The 27,619-nt window shown below is 41.2% G+C and overlaps 1 protein-coding gene and 1 non-coding gene across 2 annotated transcripts in view; both read right to left on the reverse strand.

Annotated features, from left to right (window-relative positions):
- LOC140730127 (uncharacterized) overlaps positions 1 to 27,619 on the reverse strand; it is a 153,234-nt gene that overhangs the window by 11,654 nt on the left and 113,961 nt on the right. Inside the window, exons 9-10 of the mRNA XM_073050261.1 lie at positions 4,288 to 4,397; positions 607 to 664 (exon numbers count right to left, since the gene is read on the reverse strand). Coding sequence (XP_072906362.1) covers positions 607 to 664; positions 4,288 to 4,397 — 168 coding nt within the window. The remainder of the gene's footprint in view (positions 1 to 606; positions 665 to 4,287; positions 4,398 to 27,619) is intronic.
- Positions 22,647 to 22,753, reverse strand: LOC140731306 (U6 spliceosomal RNA). Its single transcript, XR_012099782.1, has one exon. It is a non-coding gene; the product is annotated as a U6 spliceosomal RNA (small nuclear RNA).

The raw sequence follows: 27,619 nt of genomic DNA on the forward strand, positions 1-27,619 counted from the left end.
AGCTTGTTGACTAGAACTGAGTGTATGAATGTGTCGGATGCTGAGCTGTAATCAATAACAGCAGCCTGACATAGGTATTGCTATTGTCCAGGTGACACAAGTCCGAGTGGAGAGCCAGTGAGATTGCATCCACTGTAGACCTATTGTGATGATAGGCAGATTTCAGCAGGTCCAGGACCTTGCTTAGCCAGTAGTTCATTCAGGCCAAGACCAAACTCTCAAAGGACTTCATCACAGCAAGTACTTCATCTTGAAATGAGAGAAAGTAAAATTTGCTATTGTTTTATTAGGTCATTATTGTGCTTGACATTACACAGAATAAGTTATTGGAAGTTGCAAAGAAAATGTAATGTTGCAATGATGAGATAATGGTCAATCATCTGCATTAGTATGGATAACTGTGTTATTTGTGTTACACTCGTGGTCATGTAATTAACATAGATAGAAGAATTAGTCACTGATAAGATGTTCACAGCTCCATTTCAATTGCCATGGCACAGACAGCCATTACAAATGGTTTCATGCAAAAGAAATACGTATATCCAGGTGTTATGGGTGTGCATGTAATCAGGCAAACATTATAACGTGAGAGCTTTGATTACTTACAAAATCTTGAACACTAGGCTCTTTGAACTCTGCAAACTGACCACTCCTCTTCAGCAGTCTGCTCAATATAGCACCAAACAGAGAAAAGCAAATATGAAGTAAAGTTGAGGTGGTCATCACTTACTGAACAGAAATCATAATCAGTTAACTAAGAATTTATGTTGCTCTTTTATCCAATGAAAAATGAGGGATAGTTCTTTAGTTTACTTTGTCTAATGTTTATTATCAGTTGTGTCACCAATAAATGCTTTTATTGTGCATACTACACATGGCAAAGAAAATGCAAACAATCTAGTAGACATCAGCTTAACCATTTGCTTTTTAAGTGCATCACATCTTAGATTAAAAACATTTCAAAATTTGCAAATATAAATGTTTGACTTCATATACTTTACATTGAAATGAATCAAAAAGTTAAATGTACAGATGCAAAAGACATGAATTCATATTTACTTTGGAAAAATGAATTTATATTACATTCTCAATGCGAAAATGCGAAGACACTTCAAAGAATGTGATTGAGCTATAGCAAAACAAGGAAAAAGTCATGATGCTGGGCTGGATGGTGAACAGTGGGTCTGAATGGAACAGCTGGTGTTTAGCTATGTTACTGAACCAGGTACTGGACTTCCGCACACACGCTGTGAAATACCAAAGCCCAGGATTTACTGGGAGAGTAGGAGGGTTGAACCTACTGGCTTGTCCTGTAGCTGTAGTTGACATGGATTTTAGTACAGGTTTAGAGACCATATGGAATTTTATACAAATTAAAAAGGCACAGATTTGGGAAGCAAGTACTACTTAAAGAATATTTTGGTTTCATATTTTATATTATTTCTAGGAGTTTCTAAGGTTTTTGGATAACTTTAATTTTAAAATAACCATTTAATTATGAGCGTCACATTCATTCTAGTTTTGACAAAGTTCTGGCTCAGCTTTGTCTTGTATCAATGTCTGAAGGGTGTTTCAAGTTTCAGAGACTCCACAGTGGCCTGTGGCCATATGCCCACTGGACCATGTTGTTGGACATCAGAGTTCAGGTGGCCGGTAAGGTAGCCCTTCTCACATCTGGTCCTCTACATCTGGTAAATGCCGGCATGGGTTGAAATATCACTGGAGTGAGTTATCCTTCTCATCATTGTAGTGCAGGAAATACAGAACTACACTATTTTAAGAATATTTAAAATACAAACGTATTTTAGTAAGTATTAGAGACATTGAGAACAAGGGAAAACTAAGTAGATACTTGCATTGAAAATCAAATTGTGTGATATATTAGAATTAGATTTAAGATCACTGGCGTATGTTGTGATACTTGTTAACTTTACATATGCAGTACAATAAATATGATAAATAAATATAGAAAAAATTGAGTTACATTAAGTATATATGTCAATTAAATTGTTAAGTTAAAATAAGTGCAAAAAAAACAGAAATAAGAAAGTAGTGAGGTAGTGTTCATGGGTTCAATGTCCATTTAGGAATTGGATGGCAGAGGGGAAGAAACTGTTCCTGAATCACTGAGTACGTCTCTTCAGGCTTCTGTATCTCCTTCCTGATTATATTAGCACAATTTCAGAAATGTTTTATTTAAGTGGCAGCAAAACCTTAAATTGCATACTAACCCAATTCTTCTAAAGATACTGATATCTTTAATTTCCATGATATGTAATGCAGGGACCATCACCAAGTTATTTATAAGTCAAAATATTTTCTCTGAACCATGTTTATCAATAGCCTATGGAGGACACTACTGCTGACCCCAATTCCATTTTCACCTAGGTTTAAGCACATATTTGCTTAAATCAATGGTTTGTATCTAAATGCATATTCCAAACCCTTTCCAAGTAAAGATTAACTAATTCTACATGGGCTGTGAATTTAATCCCTGGCCAGTAATTTGCAATGAGCATGCTAACCTCAAGACCACAAGACCCTAACAATCTCTGTGGTGTGGATTTCTTCCATTTGCAATTGCAGCTACTTTGTAGCCTCAGTTCAACCAGATCCCAAGAATGATGTCAACAAATGATGGTCTTGTCAAATGCAATGAAGAATTCTCAGTAGGCAAACCAGGAATTTAAGTTTTATAAATAAAGTAATTTATGGCAGAAATCATTAAAGTATGAGCTAAAACAGCATTATCTTTATAGATGTACTATTTTAACATCCTTTAGATTTAAACATATTTATAGGAGTTGTCTACAAACTACACATGTGAAATTAGCTTTATTTTTGAAAGTGCCAGAAAAGTTGCAGAGTAGGAATGAAAATCAATCCTAGTGATAGGTCTTTGACCTAAAACAAGGCTGCTATGGTAGTGCAGCAGCTAGCATGGTGCTTATTACAGATCAGGGCATCAGAGTTCGGAGTTCAACCCGTTGTCCTGTATGGTATTTGTCTATCCTCCCCATGGAATGCACAGGTTTTCTCCGGGTGCCCTGCTTTCCTCCCACATTCAAAGACGTATGGTTAGTAAGTTAATTGGTCTTGAAAATTGTCCCATGATTAGGTTAGGGTTAAGTCAGGGGTTGCTGGGTGGTGCGGCTTGAAAGGCCACAAGGGCCTATTCCATACTGTATCACTCTTAACAATTCTCCCACTGCAGGTGCTGACTAACCTGCCAAGCATCTCCAATAGTCAATGGTATTTTTCTTTAAATGGTAAACATCATCCAGTACAACATCAACACCTCATATCAAGTAAAAAAGCATATTTTCAGGCTATTTTACATTGACAATTTTTGTAGAAACCTTGCTTTCTCATCATATCACTGATTGTTGAAGATTGTGCAGGTAAAGACTGCAAAACTGTTGCCCTTGTGGAAGAGCAATGCATGAGGGGCAGCACCAACAAGATTTCCGCTTTCAACCTCACAACCCAAAAGCTACTGACAGTTTCACAGTACCACAGAGACGGAGGCCTTCCAAATCATTGCAACCCCAAAATGCAACCCTCTTTCTTTGAGCTGAGGGGATAGTTGACACATTATCAGTAGTAAATTGTACTTCAGAAAATTTCGATTAAAATCTCAAAAACAATGTGCATCACTTCTCTCCTGCGATCTGGGTATATAAGCATGTGAAACTCATGACAGATTTAAAGGAGCTGAAGTGAATAAATTTGCATCAAAAACGTGATGGTGAGCTTGATTCACTTGAAAAAAAGCCTACATTTACATTTCAGTCAGAAGAACAAACTTTCTTCTGTATTGTCATTTCCATGTCCATTTTAGCTGATAAAAGGGAATGGGAAAATGACCTTGGCTCTAATTGTTACAACCAAGGACGCATTTCTCTTTTAAAGCTAAACAATCAGCTTGGCCCAATTCAAATGCTAATAAAGAGTGAACTGAATTGGCTGTTTCTCTCACAGACAGGGAAATTTATTTTCCTGGGACCCATTTAGCCATGTGGATTAAAGAATTTCCAGTCAAGTAGCATCATTGATGATTTATGAGCATGAACCAAATCAATTTCTGTTTAAGAATCCATTGCACAGAGGGACAGGATGACATGCTAGCTAGTTCATGGAGACCAGTAAATTGATTTGCCTTTAAAATGAAAATAGGGGCTTGAAACTTATTTATAATCATAGAACACAATGACATCAGGTCAAATATCTTTCCATTTATTCTATTTGCTTTCAGGATAAACTTAGGATATAAATCAATGGACTCACCGTCCAGCTAAGGCCATGTTAGCAATGGAGCGATTGTACATTTGGTAGAGCTTGTCAAGTTGCACTTCTCCATGACAGAGTGTCTCCTGCATTTGTTTAAGGTTTTTGATCTAATAGGCACAATTAACATGCAAAAAGTAAATAAGTATCCACCTTGTGTCAATATTAAATATATCCATTAAACAAGTAAATGTCGTTCAATCCCAGTGTGGTTTGAATCACTTTGGTGCACCATAATGAGCCAGGCCTATCCTCATATTGAACCCACACATGCTTTCTTTCAGTGGTCATTGGATAGAGACTAAGATAGGGAACTCAGGCTGACTTCTAGACCTGCGCACTAAGGCTATTTTTAGCAGCTCACTGCCCCCATTGTTTAAGACAAAACAACTCTACAAAAGATTGAGTTGAAACTCCAAGTCCCTTATGACCCTAAGAAACCTTATTGTGTTTAAAGTGAAACTAAAATGTCCCCACCTCCGTAAATTTTCAGACTATGTTGGTGGTGACCGATGGTGTTATACATGGCAACAAGTGTTTTAAGAAACTGTATAAAATCATGCAGAAAGTGTTTTCATCCCCCTGCAATCTCAATAAAAGTACCAAAAAATGCTGCTTTTCTAGAGTTCCCCATTATATAATATTGCTGCAAGATTTCTAAACCACTGTTGTGAAACAGTGGTTTAGAATAATAGCATTCATGGCACTCCTCGTTACAGGTAAAACCCAACAGTTCAGAACATCGAATGCCGATCAGCACAGAACAGGAATCGGCTATTCAGCCTGTCATGTCAGTGCTGACCATTTTGCCAATTTAAACTATTCCCATAAACCTGCATGTTGTCCATCTTTTTCCATTCCCTGTTTGGTCATATGCCTTTCAAAATATTGTTCCCCCCACTTCCCCTGGCAGCGCATTCCAGGCAACGACCACTCTCTGTGTAAAAATCTTGCCTTATAAATCTCCTTCGAAATTTCCTCTTCTCATTTTAAACATTTGCCCTCTAACATTTAAGATTTTCACCCTGGGTAAAAACCCCTGATTATCTACTCTATTTATGCCTCTCATACCTTAAGTCAAGTGAAGTTTATTGTCATTTAACTATATACACGTATACCATCAAACAAAATGTTTCTCTAGACCAATGTGTAAAGCACAGTAGTTCACATTACACACCAATAAAATAGGAAAGTAAGAATTAAATCTACAAATTAATTACACATAAATAAAGTAAAATGCTTAAATTAAATATTGTAGGGTACAGAAAAGGGAGTTCAGAAGCCTTATGGCTTGAGGGAAGAAGCTGTTTCCCATCCTGACCTTTCTTGTCTTTATGTAATGGAGTCTCCTGCCTGATGGTGGAACATATTAGAATGGGGAAGAAATGTAATCTAAGTGATGTTGACTGTGGAATGATGGTTGATACCCAGCAGGGTGGTTTGAGTATCTCAGAAATTGCTGATCTGGCAGGGTTCTCAAACTGGGGTCCATGGACCTCTTGCTCAATGTATTGGTCCATGGAATAATAAAAAAAAAGATTGGAAATTCCTGCTCTAGAGTTTACACGGAATTGTGCAAAAATCAATGAACATCCAGTGAGTGGCAGTTCTGTGGGTGCCTTGTTAATGAGAGAGGTCAGACAAGAATGGCCAGACTTGTTCAAGCTAACAAGAAGCTGACAGTAACTCAACTAGCCATATGTTACAACAGTGGTGTGTAGAAGAACGTCTCTGAATGCACAACATTTTGAACCTTGAAGTGGATGGGCTACAGCAGTAGAAGACCTCAAACATACCCAATGGCCACTTTATTAGGTACAGAAGATACCTAATCTAGATCTAGGCCTCATATGGAGCCAGTGATCATTAATGGAGAATGTGTGGAGCAGGTTAAGACCTACAAGTATCTGGGAGTACAGTTAGACGAGAAGCTAGACTGGACTGCCAACACAGATGCCTTGTGCAGGAAGGCACAGAGTCGACTGCTATTATTAATGCTTTTTGAGATAGTGATTTAGATGCATATCATATTTTTTACTGAGTTAAGTATTGTATGTAATTAGTTTTGCTACAACAAGTGTATGGGACATTGGAAAAAAAGTTGAATTTCCCCATGGGGATGAATAAAGTATCTATCTATCTATCTATCTAATAAGTGACCACAGAGTGTAGGTAGCTGGACAACCATGAACTCATCTCATACGAGATGTGCTGTAGGTAGAAGTGCCAATAGAACAAGTGGACATGTACAGCTCAGACATGAGAGTCAAGCCAAGAATTTATATAAAATATATGCTAACTTCACTCAGCTTCACACTACTCTCACCTCTTCAAACTTCCCCCACCTCTGAATTGTTATGCTACTTCAGAATCAAGCTTATTATTACTGACACATGTTGTGAAATTTGTTGTTTTGTGGCAGCAGAGCAGTGCAATACATACAAAAGTTACAATTTTAAAAATATATAGCACATTCTGTTAATTGGGAACATTTGGGACATGTACATTTTGGCCCAATTAAGAGGCTGTCCCAATTAGCTGAAATTTCATGCTAATTTCATGCTAAATTTGAAAAAAGGCAAACTACTGTTTAACTGAATAGCAAACTACGTATGTAAATGAAATACAGAACAAATTAGAACACTACCAGTATTACTACAGCACTATAATACTATGCATCAATTCCTATTAGATATCGATGAAGGACGAGATCCAGTTTATGCTACCATGTTCCTCTGATTGACAGTAAATGTACAAAATCAACACAGGCACCGAGTGCAGATCATGGACTGCCTTCAATGCTTTTCTTCATGAAGTAGTATCAAAATCACAGCTTTTAATTGGGCATCTGTCAGCCCAGATGAATAACATAACACAAGCATACGCTACTGATGCTATTTAAAGAACTGTTAGCTCTAAGCATGGTGTAATGTCTTATGGCTTCACAAGTGCAAGTGACTGACGTTAGTTAGAAATTGTTGCATCCTCCAATCATTTTTCTTGTAATATTCAATTCCTTCAAATTTTTCGTAGTTCCTAACTTGCTGAAATAGTGAAATAATTTCATTTTCACTCCTGGCAGTTTCTTGTCTGAATGTTTGAAACTGCAGTGAGCAAAACGGTTTTGAATTCTCCTACTGCTTATTTTTCACCATCAGTGACAGAAAAATACTGCTTTTTGAACACAAACACATGCAACTGATGCTATTTAAAAATTCTTTGCTCCAAGCATTGTGTAATGTCAAACAGCCATAAAAGTACACGTGACTGATGCTAGTTAAAAATAGTTTGGCTACTGTCTCCTGTCCCAATTCAGCAGTGTAGTGATTGAAATAAAAGGAAGAATTCCCACCTATTTTCTTGATTAGCTTTTTTTCTTTAAGAGTTGTCCCAAATAAGGGAATGCCCCCATTAACTGATGGCCCAAATAACTGGAATTCATCGTAAATCTACAGTGCCTATAAAATGTATTCATATCCTTTGGAAGTTTTCATGTTAAATTGTTTTACAACATTGAATCACAGTGGATTTAATTTGGCCTTTTTTGACACTGAACAACAGAAAAAGAGTAGTTTGTGTCAAAGTGAAAACAGATCTTTACAAAGTGATCTAAATCAATTACAAATATAAAACACAAAACAATTGATTGTACAAGTATTCACCCCCTCTTTAATATGACACAGCCAAATCATCACTGTGCAGCTGATTAGCTTTAGAAGTCACATTATTAGTTAAATGGATATCACTAGTGTCAGTCAAGGTGTTTCAATTGATTGTAGTAAAAATACACCTGTATCTGGAAGGTCTAACTACTGGCGAGTCAGTATCCTGGTAAAAACTACAGCACGAAGACAAAAGAACACTCTAATCAACTCCGCGAAAAGGTTATTGAAAACCTCAAGTCAGGAGATGGATCAAGAAAATTTCCAAGTCATTGAATATCCCTTGGAGTACAAATAAGTCAATCAAGAAATGGAAAGAATATGGCACAGCTGTAAATCTGCCAAGAGCAGGCCATCCTCAAAAACTGAGTGACTGTGCAAGAAGGGCATTAGTGAGGGACACTACCAAGAGACCTATGACAATTTTGAAGGAGTTACAAGCTTCATTAGCTGAGATGGGAGAGACTGCACATATAATTGTTGCCCAGGTGCTTAACCAGTCACAGCTTTATGGGAGAGTGACAAAGAGAAAGCCACTGTTGAAAAAAGCTCACATGAATTCTCAGCTAGAGTTTGCCAGAAGGCATGTGGGAGACCTTGAGGTCAGCTGGAAGAAGGATCTATGGTCTGATTAAACCAAAATTGAGCTTTTGGACTAACTGCGCATATCATCAAAAACACGCTATCCATACCATGAAGCATGGTTGTAGGTGTACGTATCGTGCTGTGGGAATGCTTCGCTGCAGCAGGCCCTGGAAGGATTGTGAAGGTAGAGGGTAAAACGAATGCAGCAAAATTTAGGGAAATCCTGGAGGAAAACCTGATGCAGTTTGCAAGAGAACTGCAACTTAGGAGAAGATTTGTTTTTCAGTAAGACAATGATCCCAAACATAAAGCCAAAGCTACATAGAAATGTCTTAAAAACAACAAAGCTAGTGTTCTGGAGTGGCCAAGTCAGAGTCCAAACCTTAATCCAATTGAGAATTTGTGGCTGGCCTTGAAAAGAACTGTAAACTCACGATCTATCCTTGCGATCTGACAGATCTTGAACAGTCTTGTGAAAAAGACTGGGGGAAAAATGCAGTGTCCAGATGTGCAAAGCTGATAGAGACCTATCCACACAGACTCAAGGCTGTAGTTGCTGCCAAAGGTGCATCTACTAAATACTGACTTCAAGGGGTTGTGTAATTATGCAATTATTTTGTTTTTAATAATTGTAATAAATTTAGACCAAATTGAAGAAATTTGCTTTCACTTTGACAAGAAAGAGTCTTTTCTGTTGATCCTTGTCAAAAAAGCCAAATTAAATCCACTGTGATTCAATGTTGTAAAACAATAAAACATGAAAACTTCTGGAGCAAATACTTTATAGGCAAAAAGAGAGCTAAATAGTGAGGTAATGTTCATGGACTGTTCAGGTGGGGAGCCTTGTGCCCATGATGAAGCTGGCTGAGTTTATAACCCTCTGCAGCTTTTTTTGACCTTGTGCATTGGATCCTCCATATAAGGCAGTGATGCAAGCAGTCAGAATACAGTCCACAGAACATCTGCAGAAATTTGCTAGCCTTTGGTGACAAGCTATATTTTGCGGAAGAGTACTGGAAGAATAGAGAATAAATTTCGGTTAATTTCCAGACAGGTAAATCTAAAGCTGAGATGGAGAGAGTTCCTGAGGAGTGGCAAAGGAAGAAAGAGAGGCAGATGTATTTATGAATGAAGCTTGGGTCCTGACTCGAGTCAATTGTCATTTAACCATATATATGTATATAGCATATATAGAAATTAGACGATGTTTCCCCGAAACTGGATGTAATGCACAGTAGTACACGTAACAGACAATAACTTAAAGACAAGGATAAAATCTATAGATGAATCACACATAAATAACAAACTAAAGTACACTAATATTAAATATTGTAAGGTACAGAACAGATTAACCAATGACATGTTGAATACAATGCAGCAGGGAGTTCAGAAGCCTGGTAGCCTAGGAGAAGAAACTGCTTACCATCTTGACCGTTCTTGTTTATATTCATCGTAGTCTCCTGCCTGACAGTGGAAAGTCAAAGAGGATGCTGGACGGATTGGGATGGGGGGGGTGGAAATTCTTAATAATACTAAGGGCCCTGTGTATGCAGCATTCCTAATAAATGTCCCCGGTGGATGGCAGGGAGACCCCTACGATCTTCTCAGCTGTTCTCATAGTCCTTTGTAGGGACAATGCTTGACTGCTCCTATACCAGATGGAGATGCAACTTGTCAGGACACTCTCAGTGCTGCTCCTGTAAAACACAGTTAAGATGGGAGGGAAGAGCCTTGCTTGCCTCAATCCTCTTAGGAAGTGGGGGATTTCCTTTGTCTTCTTCACATTCAAGTTTAGGTTGTTCTTCTCACACCAATTCACCAGCTGCTTCACTTCCTCTCTAAACTCCTCTATAATCAAGAATGGATCATTCTTGACAAGGCCAACCACTGTTATGTCATCTGCAAATTTGATGACCCGGTTTGAGCCGGATCCTGCGACACAGTCACGCATCAGCAGTGTGAACAGCATTAGCTGAGCACACAGCCTTGGGGAGCACATGTGCTCAGCGCAACGAGACTAGAGGCATTGCTGCCCACACAGACTGGCTGTGGCCTTACTGTTAAGAAGTCCAGTATCCGATTGCAGAGGGAGGTGTTGAGACCCAGCAAGGACAGCTTCCCTGCCAGTTTCTGGGGTATGATGGGGTTGAATGCTAAACTGAAGTCCATAAACAGCAGCCTGGCATTTGAGACCCCCTTTTCCAGGTGGGACAGGACAGTGTGGATGGCACAGGCTATTGCATCGTTAGTGGATCGATTTGAGCGATAAGGGAACTGGAAAGGGTCCAATGTAGCTGGGAGAAAGGCTTTAATGTGCTCCATGAGTAGCTGACAGCATGGCAACCATGTTGGAGCAAAGGGAATCACGGATATGTGAGATCCGTAGAGAAGAAAGAGTTCTGTGGATGAGGGAACTAGGCATCCATGTGAAGAAGCAAGGATTTATCCACCTAGACAGGGAGCTAGTCACAGACCTGGTATAAATTGGGAAGAAGGCTGAATTTTGGAGGAGTTTGAATTCATGGAGGATGTTAAGTGGCAAGTTGACCTGGTAAATGTTGAAATAGTTGTGTCAGGAGGCAACAGTGGGATGAATGAGGGCTGAGGAATGGCAGAAATGGTTGGTACAAAGATTCTGGAAATACATTTCTTTAATGCTGGATTGGATATTGCATTAAAAATTCAACTCAGTCAAATATTATAGGATAGTGAACTCAGCCAGTGACTAGATAGATAGATAGATAGATAGATAGATAGATACTTTATTCATCCCCATGGGGAAATTCAACTTTTTTTCCAATGTCCCATACACTTGTTGTAGCAAAACTAATTACATACAATACTTAACTCAGTAAAAAAAAATTATATGCATCTAAATCACTATCTCAAAAAGCATTAATAATAGCTTTTAAAAAGTTCTTAAGTCCTGGCGGTAGAATTGTAAAGCCTAATGGCATTGGGGAGTATTGACCTCTTCATCCTGTCTGAGGAGCATTGCATCGATAGTAACCTGTCGCTGAAACTGCTTCTCTGTCTCTGGATGGTGCTATGTAGAGGATGTTCAGAGTTATCCATAATTGACCGTAGCCTACTCAGCGCCCTTCGCTCAGCTACCGATGTTAAACCCTCCAGTACTTTGCCCACGACAGAGCCCGCCTTCCTTACCAGCTTATTAAGACGTGAGGCGTCCCTCTTCTTAATGCTTCCTCCCCAACACGCCACCACAAAGAAGAGGGCGCTCTCCACAACTGACCTATAGAACATCTTCAGCATCTCACTACAGACATTGAATGACACCAACCTTCTTAGGAAGTACAGTCGACTCTGTGCCTTCCTGCACAAGGCATCTGTGTTGGCAGTCCAGTCTAGCTTCTCGTCTAACTGTACTCCCAGATACTTGTAGGTCTTAACCTGCTCCACACATTCTCCATTAATGATCACTGGCTCCATATGAGGCCTAGATCTCCTAAAGTCCACCACCATCTCCTTGGTCTTGGTGATATTGAGACGCAGGTAGTTTGAGTTGCACCATATCACAAAGTCCTGTATCAGTTTCCTATACTCCTCCTCCTGTCCATTCCTGACACACCCCACTATAGCCGTGTCATCAGCGAACTTCTGCACATGGCAGGACTCCGAGTTATATTGGAAGTCTGATGTGTACAGGGTGAACAGGACCGGAGAGAGTACGGTTCCCTGCGGCGCCCCTGTGCTGCTGACCACCGTGTCAGACCTACAGTCTCCCAACCGCACATACTGAGGTCTATCTGTCAAGTAGTCCACTATCCAATCCACCATGTGAGAGTCTACTCCCATCTCCGTTAGTTTGTGCCTTAAGATCTTGGGCTGGATGGTGTTAAAGGCACTAGAGAAGTCAAGGAATGTAATCCTCACAGCACAACTGACCCCCTCTAGGTGAGAGAGTGATTTGTGCAGCAAAGGACTAGGGAGAGGAAAAGGTGTAGGTGGTTGAATTTTATAGTGAGAATTAATTCATCTCACAGGCAAAGTGGAGGTTCTGGACAAGACTGGAATCAATGATAGATGCTTGACAGCTGTGGCAGGATTTGAATGACATAACCTCCTACAAAGTTAAATCAAGTGAAATGGGGGACAACACAGCTTCGCTTGCAGATGAGCTCAATGCCTTCTATGCTCACTTTAACCACCAGAACATGGAAGAACCATCACAGACCCCCACATCTCCTGATGATCTGTTGGTCTCAGTATTTGAAAACGACGTATGGGCTGCCTTCAGGAGGGTGAATCCAAGGAAAGTATCTGGTCCGGATGGAGTATCTGGCCAAATACTGAAGACCTGTGCCGACCAATTGGCTGGTGTGTTCATAGATATCTTCAACCTCTTGCTTTGGCAGTGTGTGGTACCTGCCTGCTTCAAGCAGCCTTCAATCACACCGGTGCCCAAGAAGAGCCTGGTAATCTGCCTCAATGACTAACATCCAGTGGCACTTACATCCACAGTGATGAAGTGCTTTGAGAGGCTGGTGATGAAATACATCATCTCCTGTCTGAGTGGCAACTCGGTTTGTTACAATTTGCCTACTGGAACAGCAAGTGCACAGCAGATGCCATCTTATTGGCTCTTCACACAACCTTGGAGCATCTGGACAGCAAAGATGCATTTATCAGAATGCTCTTAAATGATTACGGTACAGCATTTAATACCATCATCCCCTCAAAACTAATCAGTAAACTCCAAGGTCTGGGCCTCAGTACTCCCTTGTGCAACTGGATCCTGGATTTCCTCACTTGCAGACCCCAGTCAGTATGGATTGGCAAAATCAGCTCCTCCACAATCTCCATCAGCACAGGAGCACCACAAAGCTGTGTGCTTAGCCCCCTGCTCTACTTACTTTACACCTATAACCGTGTGGCTGAGTACAGCTACAACAGCATATTCAAATTTGGGGACGACACCATGATTGTGGACTGTGTCAAAGGTGGTGATGAATCAGCATATAGAAGGGCGAGTGAAAATTTGACTGAGTGGTGTAATAACAACAACCTCTCACTCAATGTCGGCAAGACCAAGGAACTGATCGTAGACTTCCGGAGGGGGAAACTAGAGGTCCATGAGCCAGTCCTCATCGGATGATCAGGGGTGGAGAGGGTCAGTAACTTTAAATTCCTGGGTGTCACTATCTCAGAGGACCTGTCCTGGACCCATCACATAAATGTAATTGCAAAGAAAGCACGACAGCACCTCTACTTCCTTAGGAGTCTGCAGAGATTTGGCATGACATCAAAATACTGTCTAGCTGCATCATGGCCTGCTATAGGAACACCAATGCCTTTGAATGGAAAATCTGACAAAAGGCAGTGCATTTTGGTGAAGCCTACCCAGCCATTGAGCACATGCACCTGAAATGCTGTCATAGGAAAGCAACATCCATCGTCAAAGATCCTCACCCTGAGGCCATGCTCTTTTCTTGCTGCTGCCATCAGGTAGAAAGTTTCTTTTTGGATCAGGTCAAGAAGGGCGGCGTGAGAGCTAAATTCTGAAGGAAGGCAGTTTTTTAAAAAACTTCTTCGAGTACAAAAGGGGTGAGACTGTGCAGGTGTGTGACGTAGACAGGACAGTGCGGAGAGTTTAAAAAGAACACCCTATACAGCGGGCAGCGGACTGAGTGGCAGCAGAGTGTAGGGCTTTGGCTCAACAGGCTTAGGCAGTAACAGGAAGAGGCGAGAGCAAGGCACCAACTCTATTTTACCCCTTGGTGAGTTGGCCCGGACAGATGGAGGAACAGCAGGACTCACACAGCTAACGGTATGAGCTAACGGTTTAAAAAGTTTGTGTGTTTGGTGAAGTAAGTGGGTGAGTAGACTTATTTTTCTTTGTTTCATTCCTGTAGAATTAGGTAGCATGTCTGCAGGGTTAGTACTTTGTTCAGGGTGTCAGATGTGGGAATCCTGGGAGACCTCCAGCCTCCCTGATGGCCACATCTGTGCCAGGTGCACCGAGATGCAGCTCCTCGGAGACCGTGTTAGGGATCTGGAGCTGCAGCTTGATGACCTACAGCTTATTAGGGTAAGAGAAGAGGTGATAGGCAGGAGCTACAGGGAGGTAGTCATCCCTAGGCTACAGGGGTTAGAAAACTGGGGAACTGTCAGGAGAGGGAAGGAAAATGCCCAGATAGGTGGAGAGCACCCCTGTGGCTGACCCCCTCAGCCACAAGTATTTCATTTTGGATGCTGTTGAGGGGGATGACCTGACAGGGGATGGCCACGGTGACCGGGTCTCTGGCACTGAGCCTGGCGTTGTTGTGCAGGAGGGAAGGAGGGAGAAGAGGAATGCGGTAGTCATAGGGGATTCCATAGTCAGGGGAACAGACAGGAGATTCTGTGAGCCTGATAGAGATACCCGCATGGTGTGTTGCCTCCCAGGTGCCAGGGTACAGGATGTCTTGGATTGGGTCCAGAATATTCTGAAGGGAGATGGAGTGCAGCCAGCTGTCTTGGTACATGTTGGTACCAGTGACATAGATGGGAAAAGGGAGGAGGTTCTGAAGAGAGATTTCCAGGAATTAGGAAGGAAGCTGAGAAGCAGGACCTCCAAGGCAGTAATCTCAGGATTGCTACCTGTGCCACATGCTAGTGAGGGCAAGAATAGAAGGATCAGGCAGATGAATGCGTAGCTGAGATACTGGTGCAGGGGCCAGGGCTTCAGATTCTTGGATCATTGGGATCTCTTCTGGGAGATGCAAGACCTGTTCAAAAAGGATGGGTTACACCTGAACCCGAAGGGGACCAATATCCTGGTGGGAAGGGTTAATAGAGCTGTTAGGGAGGGTTTAAACTAATTTGGCAGGGGGATGGGAACCGGAATGATAGAGCGGAGGAGGGGTAAAACGGAAATAAATCTAAGATAGTGAGCAGTAAAGATGTCAGGAAGGACAGGCAGGTGATGGGGCAAATTTGCAGCTATTGGGATGAGTTGCAGTGCAATCAAAGCAAAAAGTACCAAATACTGGACTTAAGGTGTTATACTTAAATGCACGCAGCATAAGGAATAAGGTGGATGATCTTGTCGTACAGCTACAGATTGGCAGGTATGATATTGTGGCTATCACTGAGACGTGGCTAAAGGATGCATGTCTCTGGGAGCTGAACATCCAAGGATACACGGTGTATTGGAAGGATAGGCAGGTAGGCAGAGGGGGTGGTGTGGCTTTATTGGTAAGAAATGATATTAAATCATTAGAAAGAGGTGATATAGGATCGGAAGGTGCAGAATCTTTATGGGTAGAGCTAAGAAATTGCAGGGGTAAAAGGACCCTGATGGCAGTTATATACAGGCCTCCAAACAGCTGCAGTGATGTGGACTGCAAATTACAACAGGAAATAAAAAAGGCTTGCCAGAAGGGCAGTGTTATGATCATTGTGGGGGATTTTAACATGCGAGTGGATTGGGAAAATCAGGTCAGCACTGGATCTCAGGAGAGAGAATTTGTAGAAAGTCTACGAGATGGCTTTTTAGAACAGTTTGTTGTTGAGCCTACTAGGGGATCAGCTGTACTGGATTGGGTATGGTGTAATGAACCAGAGGTGATTAGAGAGATTGAGGTGAGGGAACCCTGAGGAGGCAGTGATCATAACATGATTCACTGTGAAATTTGAGAAAGAGAAGCCGAAATCCAATATGTCGGTATTTCAGTGGAGTAAAGGAAATTACAGTGGCATGAGAGAGGAACTGGCCAAAGTTGACTGGAAAGGGACACTAGCAGGAAAGACGGCAGAGTAGCAGTGGCTGGAGTTTATGCGAGAAGGTGCAAGACAGATATATTCCAAAAATGAAGAAATTTTCGAATGGAAAAAGGATGACAACAGAAGTCAAAGCCAAAGTAAAAGCAAAGGAGCGGGCACACAAGAAAACAAAAATTAGTGGGAAGGCAGAGGAGTGGGAAGTTTTTAAAAGCTTACAAAAGGAAACTAAGAAGGTCATTAAGAGGGAAAAGATGAACTATGAAAGGAAGCTAACAAATAATATCAAAGAGGATACTAAAAGCTTTTTCAAGTATATAAAGAGTAAAAGACAGGTGGGAGTAGATATAGGACTGATAGAAAATGATGCTGGAGAAATTGTAATGAGAGATAAGGAGATGGTGGAGGAACTGAACGAATATTTTGCATCAGTCTTCACTGAGGAAGACATGAGCAGTATACCGGACACCCAAGGGTGTCAGGGAAGAGAAATGTGCACAGTCACAATTACAACAGAGAAAGTACTCAGGAAGCTGAATAGTCTAAGGGTAGATAAATCTCCCGGACCAGATGGAATGCATCCTCATGTTCTGAAGGAAGTAGCAGTGGAGATTGCGGAGGCATTAGCAATGATCTTTCAAAAGACGATAGATTCTGGCATGGTTCAGGAGGACTGGAAGATTGAAAATGTCACTCTGCTATTTAAGAAAGGGGCAAGGAAGCAAAAAGGAAATTATAGACCTGTTAGCTTGACATCGGTGGTTGGGAAGTTGTTGGAGTCAATTGTCAAGGATGAGGTTACGGAGTACCTGGAGGCATAATGACAAGATAGGCAGAACTCAGCATGGTTTCCTTAAAGGAAAATCCTGCCTGACAAACCTACTCCAATTTTTTTTGAAGGAATTACAAGTAGGCTAGACAAGGGAGATGCAGTGGATGTTGTGTATTTGGATTTTCAGAAGGCCTTTGACGAAGTGCCACACATGAGGCTGCTAAACAAGATAAGAGCAAGATGGAATTATGGGCAAGTTACATACATGGATAGAGTGTTGGCTGATTGGCAGGAAACAGAGTGGGAATAAAGGGATCCCATTCTGGTTGGCTGCCAGTTACCAGTAGTGTTCCACAGGGGTCCATGTTGGGGCCACTTCTTTTTATGTTGTATATCAGGGGTGTCAAACTCATTTTAGGTCACGGGCCGGATTGGGCAAAATGCAGCTTCATGCGGGCCGGATCAGTCAGGCGCGTGCGAACGCAGCTTTCATTGCCTCCGTTTTTTCAGCCTGTTCTCATGTGTCTCAGTCTCTGCTATAACTACAAAGTGTTTCACTTCACAAATTCCGTTTCTTATGAAGAAGACTGCTGAGCAAGCATTATTTTTATGATTGGTATTAACACAATCATGGCTTCATATCGCCGGGCCATTAATAATTAAAATAATAGATCTATCTAAAATGATCTCGCGGGCCATATCCGGCCCTCGGGCCTTGAGTTTGACACCTATGTTGTATATCAACGATTTGGATTATGGAATAGATGGCTTTGTGGCTAAGTTTGCTGATGATACAAAGGTAGGTGGAGGGGCTGGTAGTGCTGAGGGAACAGAGTCTGCAGAGAGACGGATAGATTGGGAGAATGGGCAAAGAAGTGGCAAATGAAATACAATGTTGGAAAGTATATGGTCATGCACTTTGGTAGAAGAAATAAACAGGCAGACTATTATTTAAATGTGGAGAGAATTCAAAGTTCTATGATGTAATGGGACTTGGGAGTCCTTATGCAGGATACCCTTAAGGTTAACCTCCAGGTTGAGTCAGTGGTGAAGGCGGCGAATGCAATGTTGGCATTCATTTCTAGAGGAATAGAGTATAGGTGCAGGGATGTGATGTTGAGGCTCTATAAGGCACTGCTAAGACCTCACTTGGAGTACTGTATGCAGTTTTGGGCTCCTTATTTAAGAAAGGATGTGCTGACGTTGGAAAGGGTTCAGAGAAGATTCACTAGAATGATTCCGGGAATGAGAGGGTTAACATATGAGGAATGTTTGACCGCTCTTGGACTGTACTCCTTGGAGTTTAGAAGAATGAGCGGGGACCTCATAGAAACATTTTGAATGTTGAAAGGCATGGACAGAGTGGATGTGGCAAAGTTGTTTCCCATAGTGGGGGAGTCTAGTATGAGAGGGCATGACTTAAGGATTGAAGGGCACCCATTCAGAACACAGATGCAAAGAAATTTTTTAGCCAGAGGGTGGTGAATCTGTGGAATTTGTTGCCATGGGCGGCAGTGGAGGTCAAGTCATTGGGTGTTTTTAAAGGCAGAGATTGATAGGTATCTGAATACCCAGGGCACCAAAGGTTATGGTGAGAAGGCTAGGGAGTGGGACTAAATGGGAGAATGGATCAGCTCATGATAAAATGGCGGAGCAGGCTCGTTGGGCCAAATGGCCGACTTTTGCTCCTTTCTCTTACATCTTATAGTCTTATCTGCAATAATGTGGTATGGGCACAAACAGGGAAGAAGAGGTTCAGATTCAGACCAGTGAGGATGATGGGCATAGATTTGGGAGGGAACAACATGCTCCAGTAAAGAATGTTGGAGATGTGCCATAGTTTGACAATAGACAATAGATAGACAATAGGTGAAGAAGTAGACCATTCAGCCCTTCGAGCCTGCACTGCCATTCTGAGATCATGGCTGATCATCTACTATCAATACCCGGTTCCTGCCTTGTCCTCATATCCCTTGATTCCCCTATCCATAAGATACCTATCTAGCTCCTTCTTGAAAGCATCCAGAGAATTGGCCTCCACTGCCTTCCGAGGCAGTGCATTCCAGACCCCCACAACTCTCTGGGAGAAGAAGTTTGGAAGGGGACTGTGAGGAAACAGATATTAAAAACTATTTTCAAAGAAGGATAATATCCAAGAAGAGGGATCTGTTAATAATATCAGTTAATGTGGTATCCATCCAAGAAAAGAAATAGAGTTGTTGAAGAAGGGGAAGAATATGTGCTGTAGAGGGAAGAGTTTCCCTGTTCAATGCAAATGGGAAATTCTCTCAGGAGTGGCAGCAAGGGGGTCGAGGCAAGAACAGGTTTCAACTGGTTTAGACTGTTGTGGGTTGATAAACTCAGGAGCCAAACAAGAAACTGCAGATTGGTTTCTCATTCACATGTGAATGGCTTGATTTTTTCACAGCATAATTAAACAGTGAGAATTTGATTCCGTGTTATACTCCCAAAGCCAGGCACATAGGGAACCACTGGAAAGGCTCGTCATCAGTCAAAAATTACTATATAACTTACTACAAGTTATGATTTTAGCAGCTGGACTCCTAAATTTTAGCAATTTGGTGAAGTCAAGCTCATTTGAATAACCCAGATGATTGTAGAAATATTTTCAGATCACAGAGATTATGAATGTATTCACAGTTCTCTCACCCTCACAGCACTATAGGGCAAGATACATATCTTCTATCAAATCTCGACCATCAGACTCATTGCCTACTTGCTACCTTTTCCATACCTGATATGATTAATGAAACCAAAGGGCACATACACATATCCACGTAGTCTGATACAAGCTTTCAAGGACTAATATATGGCTGAGATCTTTGCAGATAGATACTGTTCAAACCAAATACATCACTTAAATCATACTTAATGCAATGGCTAGTGGAACACTGGCCTCGTTTACACTCTCAGCAGTTGGGCCTCTCATCAAGTGTGATATCCAATGTTCATAAGTAACATTTGCCACTGCTACTGATGCAAAAGCAACAAACATCTTCCCATAGGACTGTAAAAAAAAGAGAGAATTCCTGCTGGGGGCTGAAATAATGATCGAGGGTGTTTGAATTGATATGGGGCATGTCTGTAATGTTTGAAACTGGAAGGTCAATTCCTCTTGTAAATGAATATAAATTTTATGTGTTCTACTAACTGCCATGCATAAAAATATCAATGTGCACTTGTTTATCAGCAGACTTAACAACCCAATTACAATTCAAAGTTATTATATAACAAAAACAAATCACATTAATTATATACAGTAATTCGAGTAGTCCTGTTCCTGGAGCACTGACATTTAATGACACAGAAGACTGGGAGTTGTTGGTTGGAACCCACATAGCCATGTTGAGTATAAAATTCTGAATTAGTGAATAGGAACATGGGGGTTGAGAGTCAAAGTTATACAACTGTACAGCACAGAAACATGCCCTTCAGCCCAACTTGTCCATGCTAACTGAGATGTCTACCAGAGCTAGCCCAATTTGCCTGTGTTTGCCCCTTATCCATCTAAACCATTTTTAAAAAATCACTGTATTAGACTAGGTGTCTTCTAAGCATTGTAATTGTACCTACCTCTACAGCTTCATCTGGCAGCTCATCCCATATACTCATCATCCTTGATGTGAAAAAGTTGCCCCTCAGGACCCTTTTAAATCCCCTCAGATTAAATCTATGTCTTACAGTTTTAGACTCTCCTAATTTGGGAGAAAGACTCTGACCATCCAGCTTATCTACAGTACTCAATTTTATACTCTATTATTTTCATACACCTTGACTGATCACCTCTCAGCCGCTATGCTCCAGGGAAAAATTTCAGCCTATTTACCTTCTCCTTATAACTTAAGCCTTTCAGTCCTGGTAACATCTTTGTGATTTTTTTCTGCATCCTTTCCAGCTTAATGACATCTTTCCTGTAACTGGGAGTCCAGAACTGTGTAGAATACTCCAAGTGTGTTCTCACCAACATCTTGTACAAATGCAACATGACATCCCCACTCTTGTGCTCAGTGCCCTGACAGATGAAGTATGCCAAATGCCTCCTTCATCTCTCAGTTTGCCTGTGTTGCCATTTTCAGGAAACTATGTACTTCTACCCTTGGACCTCCCTGTCCTACAAACAACATTCCCTCTAATTTATTAATATATCTTTACAGCTGCAGGGACCAATCATTGCTCTGAGTAGGAAATGCTTACACAGCCTGCAAACTGTGCGACACTTTAAATGTTTCTAATATGATATGCAGATTATGAATATTTGGATTGAAAATTGAAAAACCACATACTTCTGATTTTATTTATTAATTGAAGGGTATAAAGAAATAAAGTACAAGAAAATCTTTCACGTTTTGTAAACTTTTTCTTGTCTGTCTTTATTACAAATCCATTGTCTATAAACATTGTCCAGATTCATTTCAATTCGACTAGCTCACCCCGAATTCCAGGTGAACTAACCTTCATACAATACTTAATTAAAGGCCTTGTTAAAGCTTGTGTAGAGAATATAGAGTCATACAACACTACAGCACAGAAACAGGCCCTTGGGTCCATGCTGAACTATTAATCTGCCAAGACCCATTAACCTGCACCCGGATCATAGCCCTCTATAACCCTCCCATCCATGTACCTATCCAAATTTCTCTTACCGATAAATATTGAAATTGAACCCACATCCATCATTTCTTCTGGCAGTGCATTCCACCACCCTCAGAGTGAAGTTGTTCTACTTTTCACCCTTACCCATGACCTCTAGTTGTATGTAGTTTCACCCAACTTCAGTGGAAAAAGCCTGCTTACATTTACTCTATCTGTACTCCACATAATTTTCTATACATCAAATCTCCCTACAATCTTCTATGCTCCAGGGAATAAAGTCCTAACCTATTCAACCTTTTCCTATAATTCAGGTCCTCAAGTCCCAGCAACATCCTTGTAAAATTTCTCTGTGTGCTTTCAATCTTATTGACATCTTTCCTGTAGGTAGGTGACCAAAACTGGACACAATACTCCAAACAGGCCTCACCAACATCTTATACAATTCAACATAACATCCCAACTCCTGTATTCAATACATTCATTTAGGAAGGTCATTGTGCCATAAACTTCCTTTATGAACCCATCTAACTGTAATATCACTTTCAATGAATGATGAATGTGTTTTCCCAGATTCCTCTGTTCTACCACACTCCTCAGTGCCCTACTACTCACTGTGTAGGACCTACCCTGTTCGGTCCTCTCAAAATGCAACACTTCACACTTTTGTCTGCATTAAATTACATCTGCTATTTTTCAGCCCATTTTTCTCGCAGGTCCAGATCCTGCTGAAAGCTTTGTTAGTCTTCCTCACTGTCTATTACACCCCCTGTCTTGATGTCATCCAGAAATCTGCTGACCCAGTTAACTATATTATCAACCAGATAGTTGATGTAAATATAAACAACTATGGATCCAGCACCAATCCCTGCGGAACACCACTAGTCACAGGCCTCTAGACAGAGGGGCAGCCATTTGCTACCACTCTCTGGCTTCACAGGTGGTCAATGTCTAATACAATTTACTATCTCGTCTTGAATGCCAAGTGACTGAACCTTTTTTTTCCTCTTAAATAAAATTGCTTCACGAATTTGCGTGTCATCCTTGCGCAGGGGCCATGCTAATCTTCTCTGTATCGTTCCAATTTTAGTATATGTGCTGCCGAAGCAAGCACGTGACTGAACCTTCTTGACCAACCTCCAATGTGGGGCCTTGTCAAAAGCATTGCTAAAGTCCATATAGACAACATCCACTGTCATGCTTCATTAACTTTCCTGGTAATTTCCTTGAAATTCTAAGATAGATTAGACATGGCCTATCACACAAAGCCATGTTAACTATCCCTCATCAGTCCCTGTCTATTCAAGTGCTTCTACATCCAGTCCCTTAGAATACCTTCCAATAACTTTCCCACTACTGATGTCAGGCTCACTGGCGCATAAATTCCTGGCTTATTCTTAGAGTCTTTTTAAACAAAGGAACAATATTAGCTATTCTCTATTCCTCCAGTACGTCACCCGTGGCTAAGAATGTTTTAAATATATCAGCTAGGGCCTCTTTGTACTAGCCTCCTTCCTACAGGGTCTGAGGGAACACTTGTCTAGCCCTGGGGATTTATCCATCCTAATCTGCCTCCAAGACAGCAAACACCTCCTTCTCTGTAATCTGTACAGGGTCACTGCTGCTTTGCCTCACTCTATGTCCATCTTCTAAGTAAGAACAGATGCAAAAGGTTTATTTAAGATTTCCTCCATCTCAATTATTACACTCTGTTCTTCAAGAGGACCAGCTGTGGTAGCATAGTGGTTAGCACCAGTGGCCCGAGTTATTTCCTATCACTGCCTGTAAGGAGTCCTGTGTTCTCCCTGTGACTGCATGCTTTTTGTTTGGGTTTTCCAGTTTCCTCCCACAGTCCAAAGATGCGCTGGTTGATAGAATCCCTTGGGAATTTCCTTCATCTTGTCTGCTAATGCAACCTAATGCTTTATTTTAACCCTCCCAACTTCCTTTTTGTGTTCTCTACCTATACTCCACAAGTACCTCATTTCTTCCTACCTGCCTTGCACCTCCTTTTTTATAATCAGAGCCTCAATCTCTCTCCAAAACCAAGGTTCTCTAACACTGTTACCCTTGCCTTTTTCCCCCAATAGGAACATACAAACTGTACTTTCAAAATTTCACTTTTGAAGGCCTCCCACTTACCAAGTACACTTTTGCCAGAAAACAACCTGGCCAAATTCACACTTGCTAGATCTTTTCTGATACCATCAAAATTGGCCTTTCTCCTATTTAGAGTATCAACCCAAGGACCAGACCTATTCTTTTCCATAATTACCTTGAAACTAATGGCATTATGATCACAAGATGCGAAGTGTTCACCTACAGAAGCCTCTGTCATCTGCCTTGACTCATGTACTGCCTTTCCCTTGTCAATCTTCTTTTATTACTATTTCAAAAAATTTCATCAAATTTATGGGACAAGTTATTGAAAGGTACTCTAAGGGACTGGGTGTACAAGTACTTAGATAGACAGAGACAAGTATAGAGACATGCTAGCTATCAACTATCAGTCCTTACACTGGTGGATCCTGTTCCTCCAGTAACTTGCCCCACCACAGATGTTACCTATAGTGACCTATAGTTCTCTGGCTTGTCTTTGTAGCCCTTCATAACTTAATGCACAATGTTAGCCATTTCCAATACCTCTGCCAGGGCCCTGCAATGTCTTCGCTAACTTCCCATGATGTCCTAGGATCTACCAGTTTCACAGTTATGCCTGGGAAGTGTCCAGCAGGCCCTAATTCCAGACAATTTCTAGTCAGCTCCAGTCTTTAGTCAGTAAAAAAAACCAAAAACATATGTCAAAATACCCATAAAAGCTGGATCCTCCATCTTATTTATAGATAGTGACACCACTAAGTATGGTTTCACAACCTCCACAACCTGCCTCTCCAGTTCATGAGTGGTGGATGGTTTCTGAATTATGGAGGCTACAGTTCAGCAAGATATTGTCCACTGCTGAAAATGAAAAAGTCATTTTCCACCAAGTTGCACTGGAAGTCAAATCACTAATGCCTACAACAGATTAGGATGTGAAACATCACCTGAAGGTCAGGTGTAGCATCCCAACTGCAGTCCTGGCTCAGATCAGCCAGCTCAGGGATCAGGTTTGAAATCTTGCTAGTCAGTAAGATTTGTTATGAAGGCTATTTACATGTTATGGGACCTAAAGAGAGAAATATGTAGTGATTCAATGTTGGGTTTATTGCAATATGCACAGGTGCAATGAAAATTTTACCTGCAGCAGCATCACGGGCACATAACATCATATATGCTGCAACCACAAGAAAAACAAACTAACTTAGACACGTTTTACAAGAGAGTACAATTAGAGCAATAAAAAAAATAATTTTTAGTGGTAAGGTGATTAAAGAAGTCATAATGCTGCTTAACGGTGGTGATTATGGTTTTACTGGTTGGTTCAAAGAACTGATTGGTTGAAGGGACATAGCTGGTCTTGAAACTGGTGGTGTGGGTTTTCAGGATTCTGTACATCCTGCCTGATGGTAGCTGCACCATGGTCTGGATGGTGGGATCTTTGATGATAGATGTTGCCTTCTTGATACAGCAGCTCCTGTAGGTACTACCAATGTATGTACCTGAGATGTTTTGGGCTGAGTCTACTATTCTCTGCAGCTTTTTATGTTCCGATTCATTCCTACTCATGATGTAAGTAGCTGGGATATTTTCAACAGTACCTTTGTAAAAATTTGTTAGAGCGTTCGATGATAAGCTAAACCTTCTTAACCTTTGAGGTAAAGAAAACATGTTGGTGTGTTCCCTTATGTTCTGGGCCCAGGAAACGTCATCTGATATGTTAACACCCAGGAATTTAAAGCTGTTAACTTTCTCCACTGTCAATCCTCCAAAGTGGACTGCCATATGTTCATCCCTCTTCCCCTTCTTGAAGTCCACAAACAGCTCTTTAGTTTTGCTGACATTGAGCGAGAGGTTGTTGTTGCAGCACCACTCAACCAGCTGTCCTATCTCACTCTGGTAAGTTGACTCACTGCCACCTGCAATTGGCAGCTTTGAAAATGACATTGCACCTGTGTCTAGAGCAGGGGGTCAAGCATACACCCCCAGGTGCATCTACGCTGATGATCAACAAGGAAGGGATGTTACCATGTCTGCCATTGAGGAGTTCATGTATCCAATTGCAGAGGGAGGTACAGAGGCCCACGTCTTGGTGATGAGCTTGGATGTGATGGTTATGTTGAAAGTTGAGCTGCAGTAATTCTCAAAATAATTCTGGTGTCTATCAACTGTAAATGTAATTATCTAATCTCATCAGCCTTTTATGGCAAGAATTCTTTGTCCTACAATTCACTTAACTTCCCACTTTTGTGGGGCAAAAGGTTTACCTTGTACAAGTGGTGGAATAAGTAGTGACCCTTGACAGACATCTCTCTGACAGATGTGCTTTAATAATCTGAAAATATCCCAAATTCAGTAGTTTTTTTTGCCACTGCAGTGTTGCTTTATGATCTCATCGAAATGCAGCAACTTAACTGTCAAGTAAATAACACTGTGTTGACCCAAATAACACAGGAGTTGACCCAAATCAGGATGATCAGAGACACTGGTGGACAGTGTTCAGTTTGCATTACAAGTGAAAACCAAAGAATGGTCATTTTAATGGTCATTCCATCATTATTCTCTGACAAGATGGAAAAACCCACCTGCCAACTCATGAATCTTGGGCTCAGCTGTCTTGACTTAATACATAAGCAGTTCTGATCTTCAGATTAGCAGACTATCGTCTGATTAGCAGACTATCAGCAGACCCAGTAATTTATGTACACTGTGGAGGAGGGTGAAAGCAAATGGGGAGTGGAAATATTGGAGCAGCCTCTTTGGCTGATTACCATAATTTGAATCTACCTGGAGGTGTCAACCTAGAAACATCTACAGTGCCTATAAATAGTATTCACTCCCCTTGTGAATTTTCATGTTTTGTTTTACTATATTGAATCACAGTGGATTTAACTTTTCTTTGACACTGATCAACAGAAAATGACTCTTTTGTGTCAAAGTGATAACAGATCTCCACAGTGATCTAAATTAATTACAAATATAAAACACAAAATAATTGATTTTGTAAGTATTTTCCCCCTTCAAGTCAGTACTTAGTAGATGCATCTTTGGCAGCAATTACAGCTTTGAGTCTGTGTGGATAGGTCTCTATCAGCTTTGCACATCTGGACACTGCAATTTCCCCCCCATTCTTTTTTACAAAACTGCTCAAGCTTTGTCAGATTGCATGGATAGATCATGAGTGAACAGCACTTTTCAAGCTCAGCCATAAATTCTCAATTGGATTCTGACTTGGCCGCTCCAGGACACTAGCTTTATTGTTTTAAGCCATTCCTGTGTAGCTTTGGCTTTATGCTTGGGGTCATTGTCTTGCTGGTAAACAAATCTACTCCCAAGTCACAGTTCTCTTGCAGACTGCATCAGGTTTTCCTCCAGGACTTCCCTCTATTTTGCTGCATTCATTTTATCCTCTACCTTCACAAGCATTCCAGGGAGTGAAGCATCTCCACAGCATGATGCAACCACCACCAGGCTTCACGGTAGGGACGATATGTTTTTGATGATGTGCTGTGTTTGGCTCTTGCCAAACATAGCGTTAAGTCTGATGCCCAAAAAGCTCAATTTTGATGTCACCAGTCCATAGAACCAACTTCAGAGTCTCCCACATGCCTTCTGGAAAAGTCTAACCCAGATTTCATGTCAGTTTGTTTTTTCAACAGTGGCCTTCTCTTTGCCATTCTCATATAAAGCTGCGACTGGTGAAGCTCCCAAGCAACAGTTGTTGTATGTGCAGTCTCTCCCATCTCAGCCACTAAAGCTTGTGACTCCTCCAGAGCAGTCATAGGTCCCCTTCTTGCGCGGTCACTCAGTTTTTGAGGATGGCCTGCTCTAGGCAGATTTACGGCTATGCTGTATTCTTTTCATTTCTTGATGATTGACTTAA

This window comes from Hemitrygon akajei, chromosome 7 (genome assembly GCF_048418815.1).
Source record: "Hemitrygon akajei chromosome 7, sHemAka1.3, whole genome shotgun sequence".
Taxonomy (NCBI): Eukaryota; Metazoa; Chordata; class Chondrichthyes; order Myliobatiformes; family Dasyatidae; genus Hemitrygon; species Hemitrygon akajei.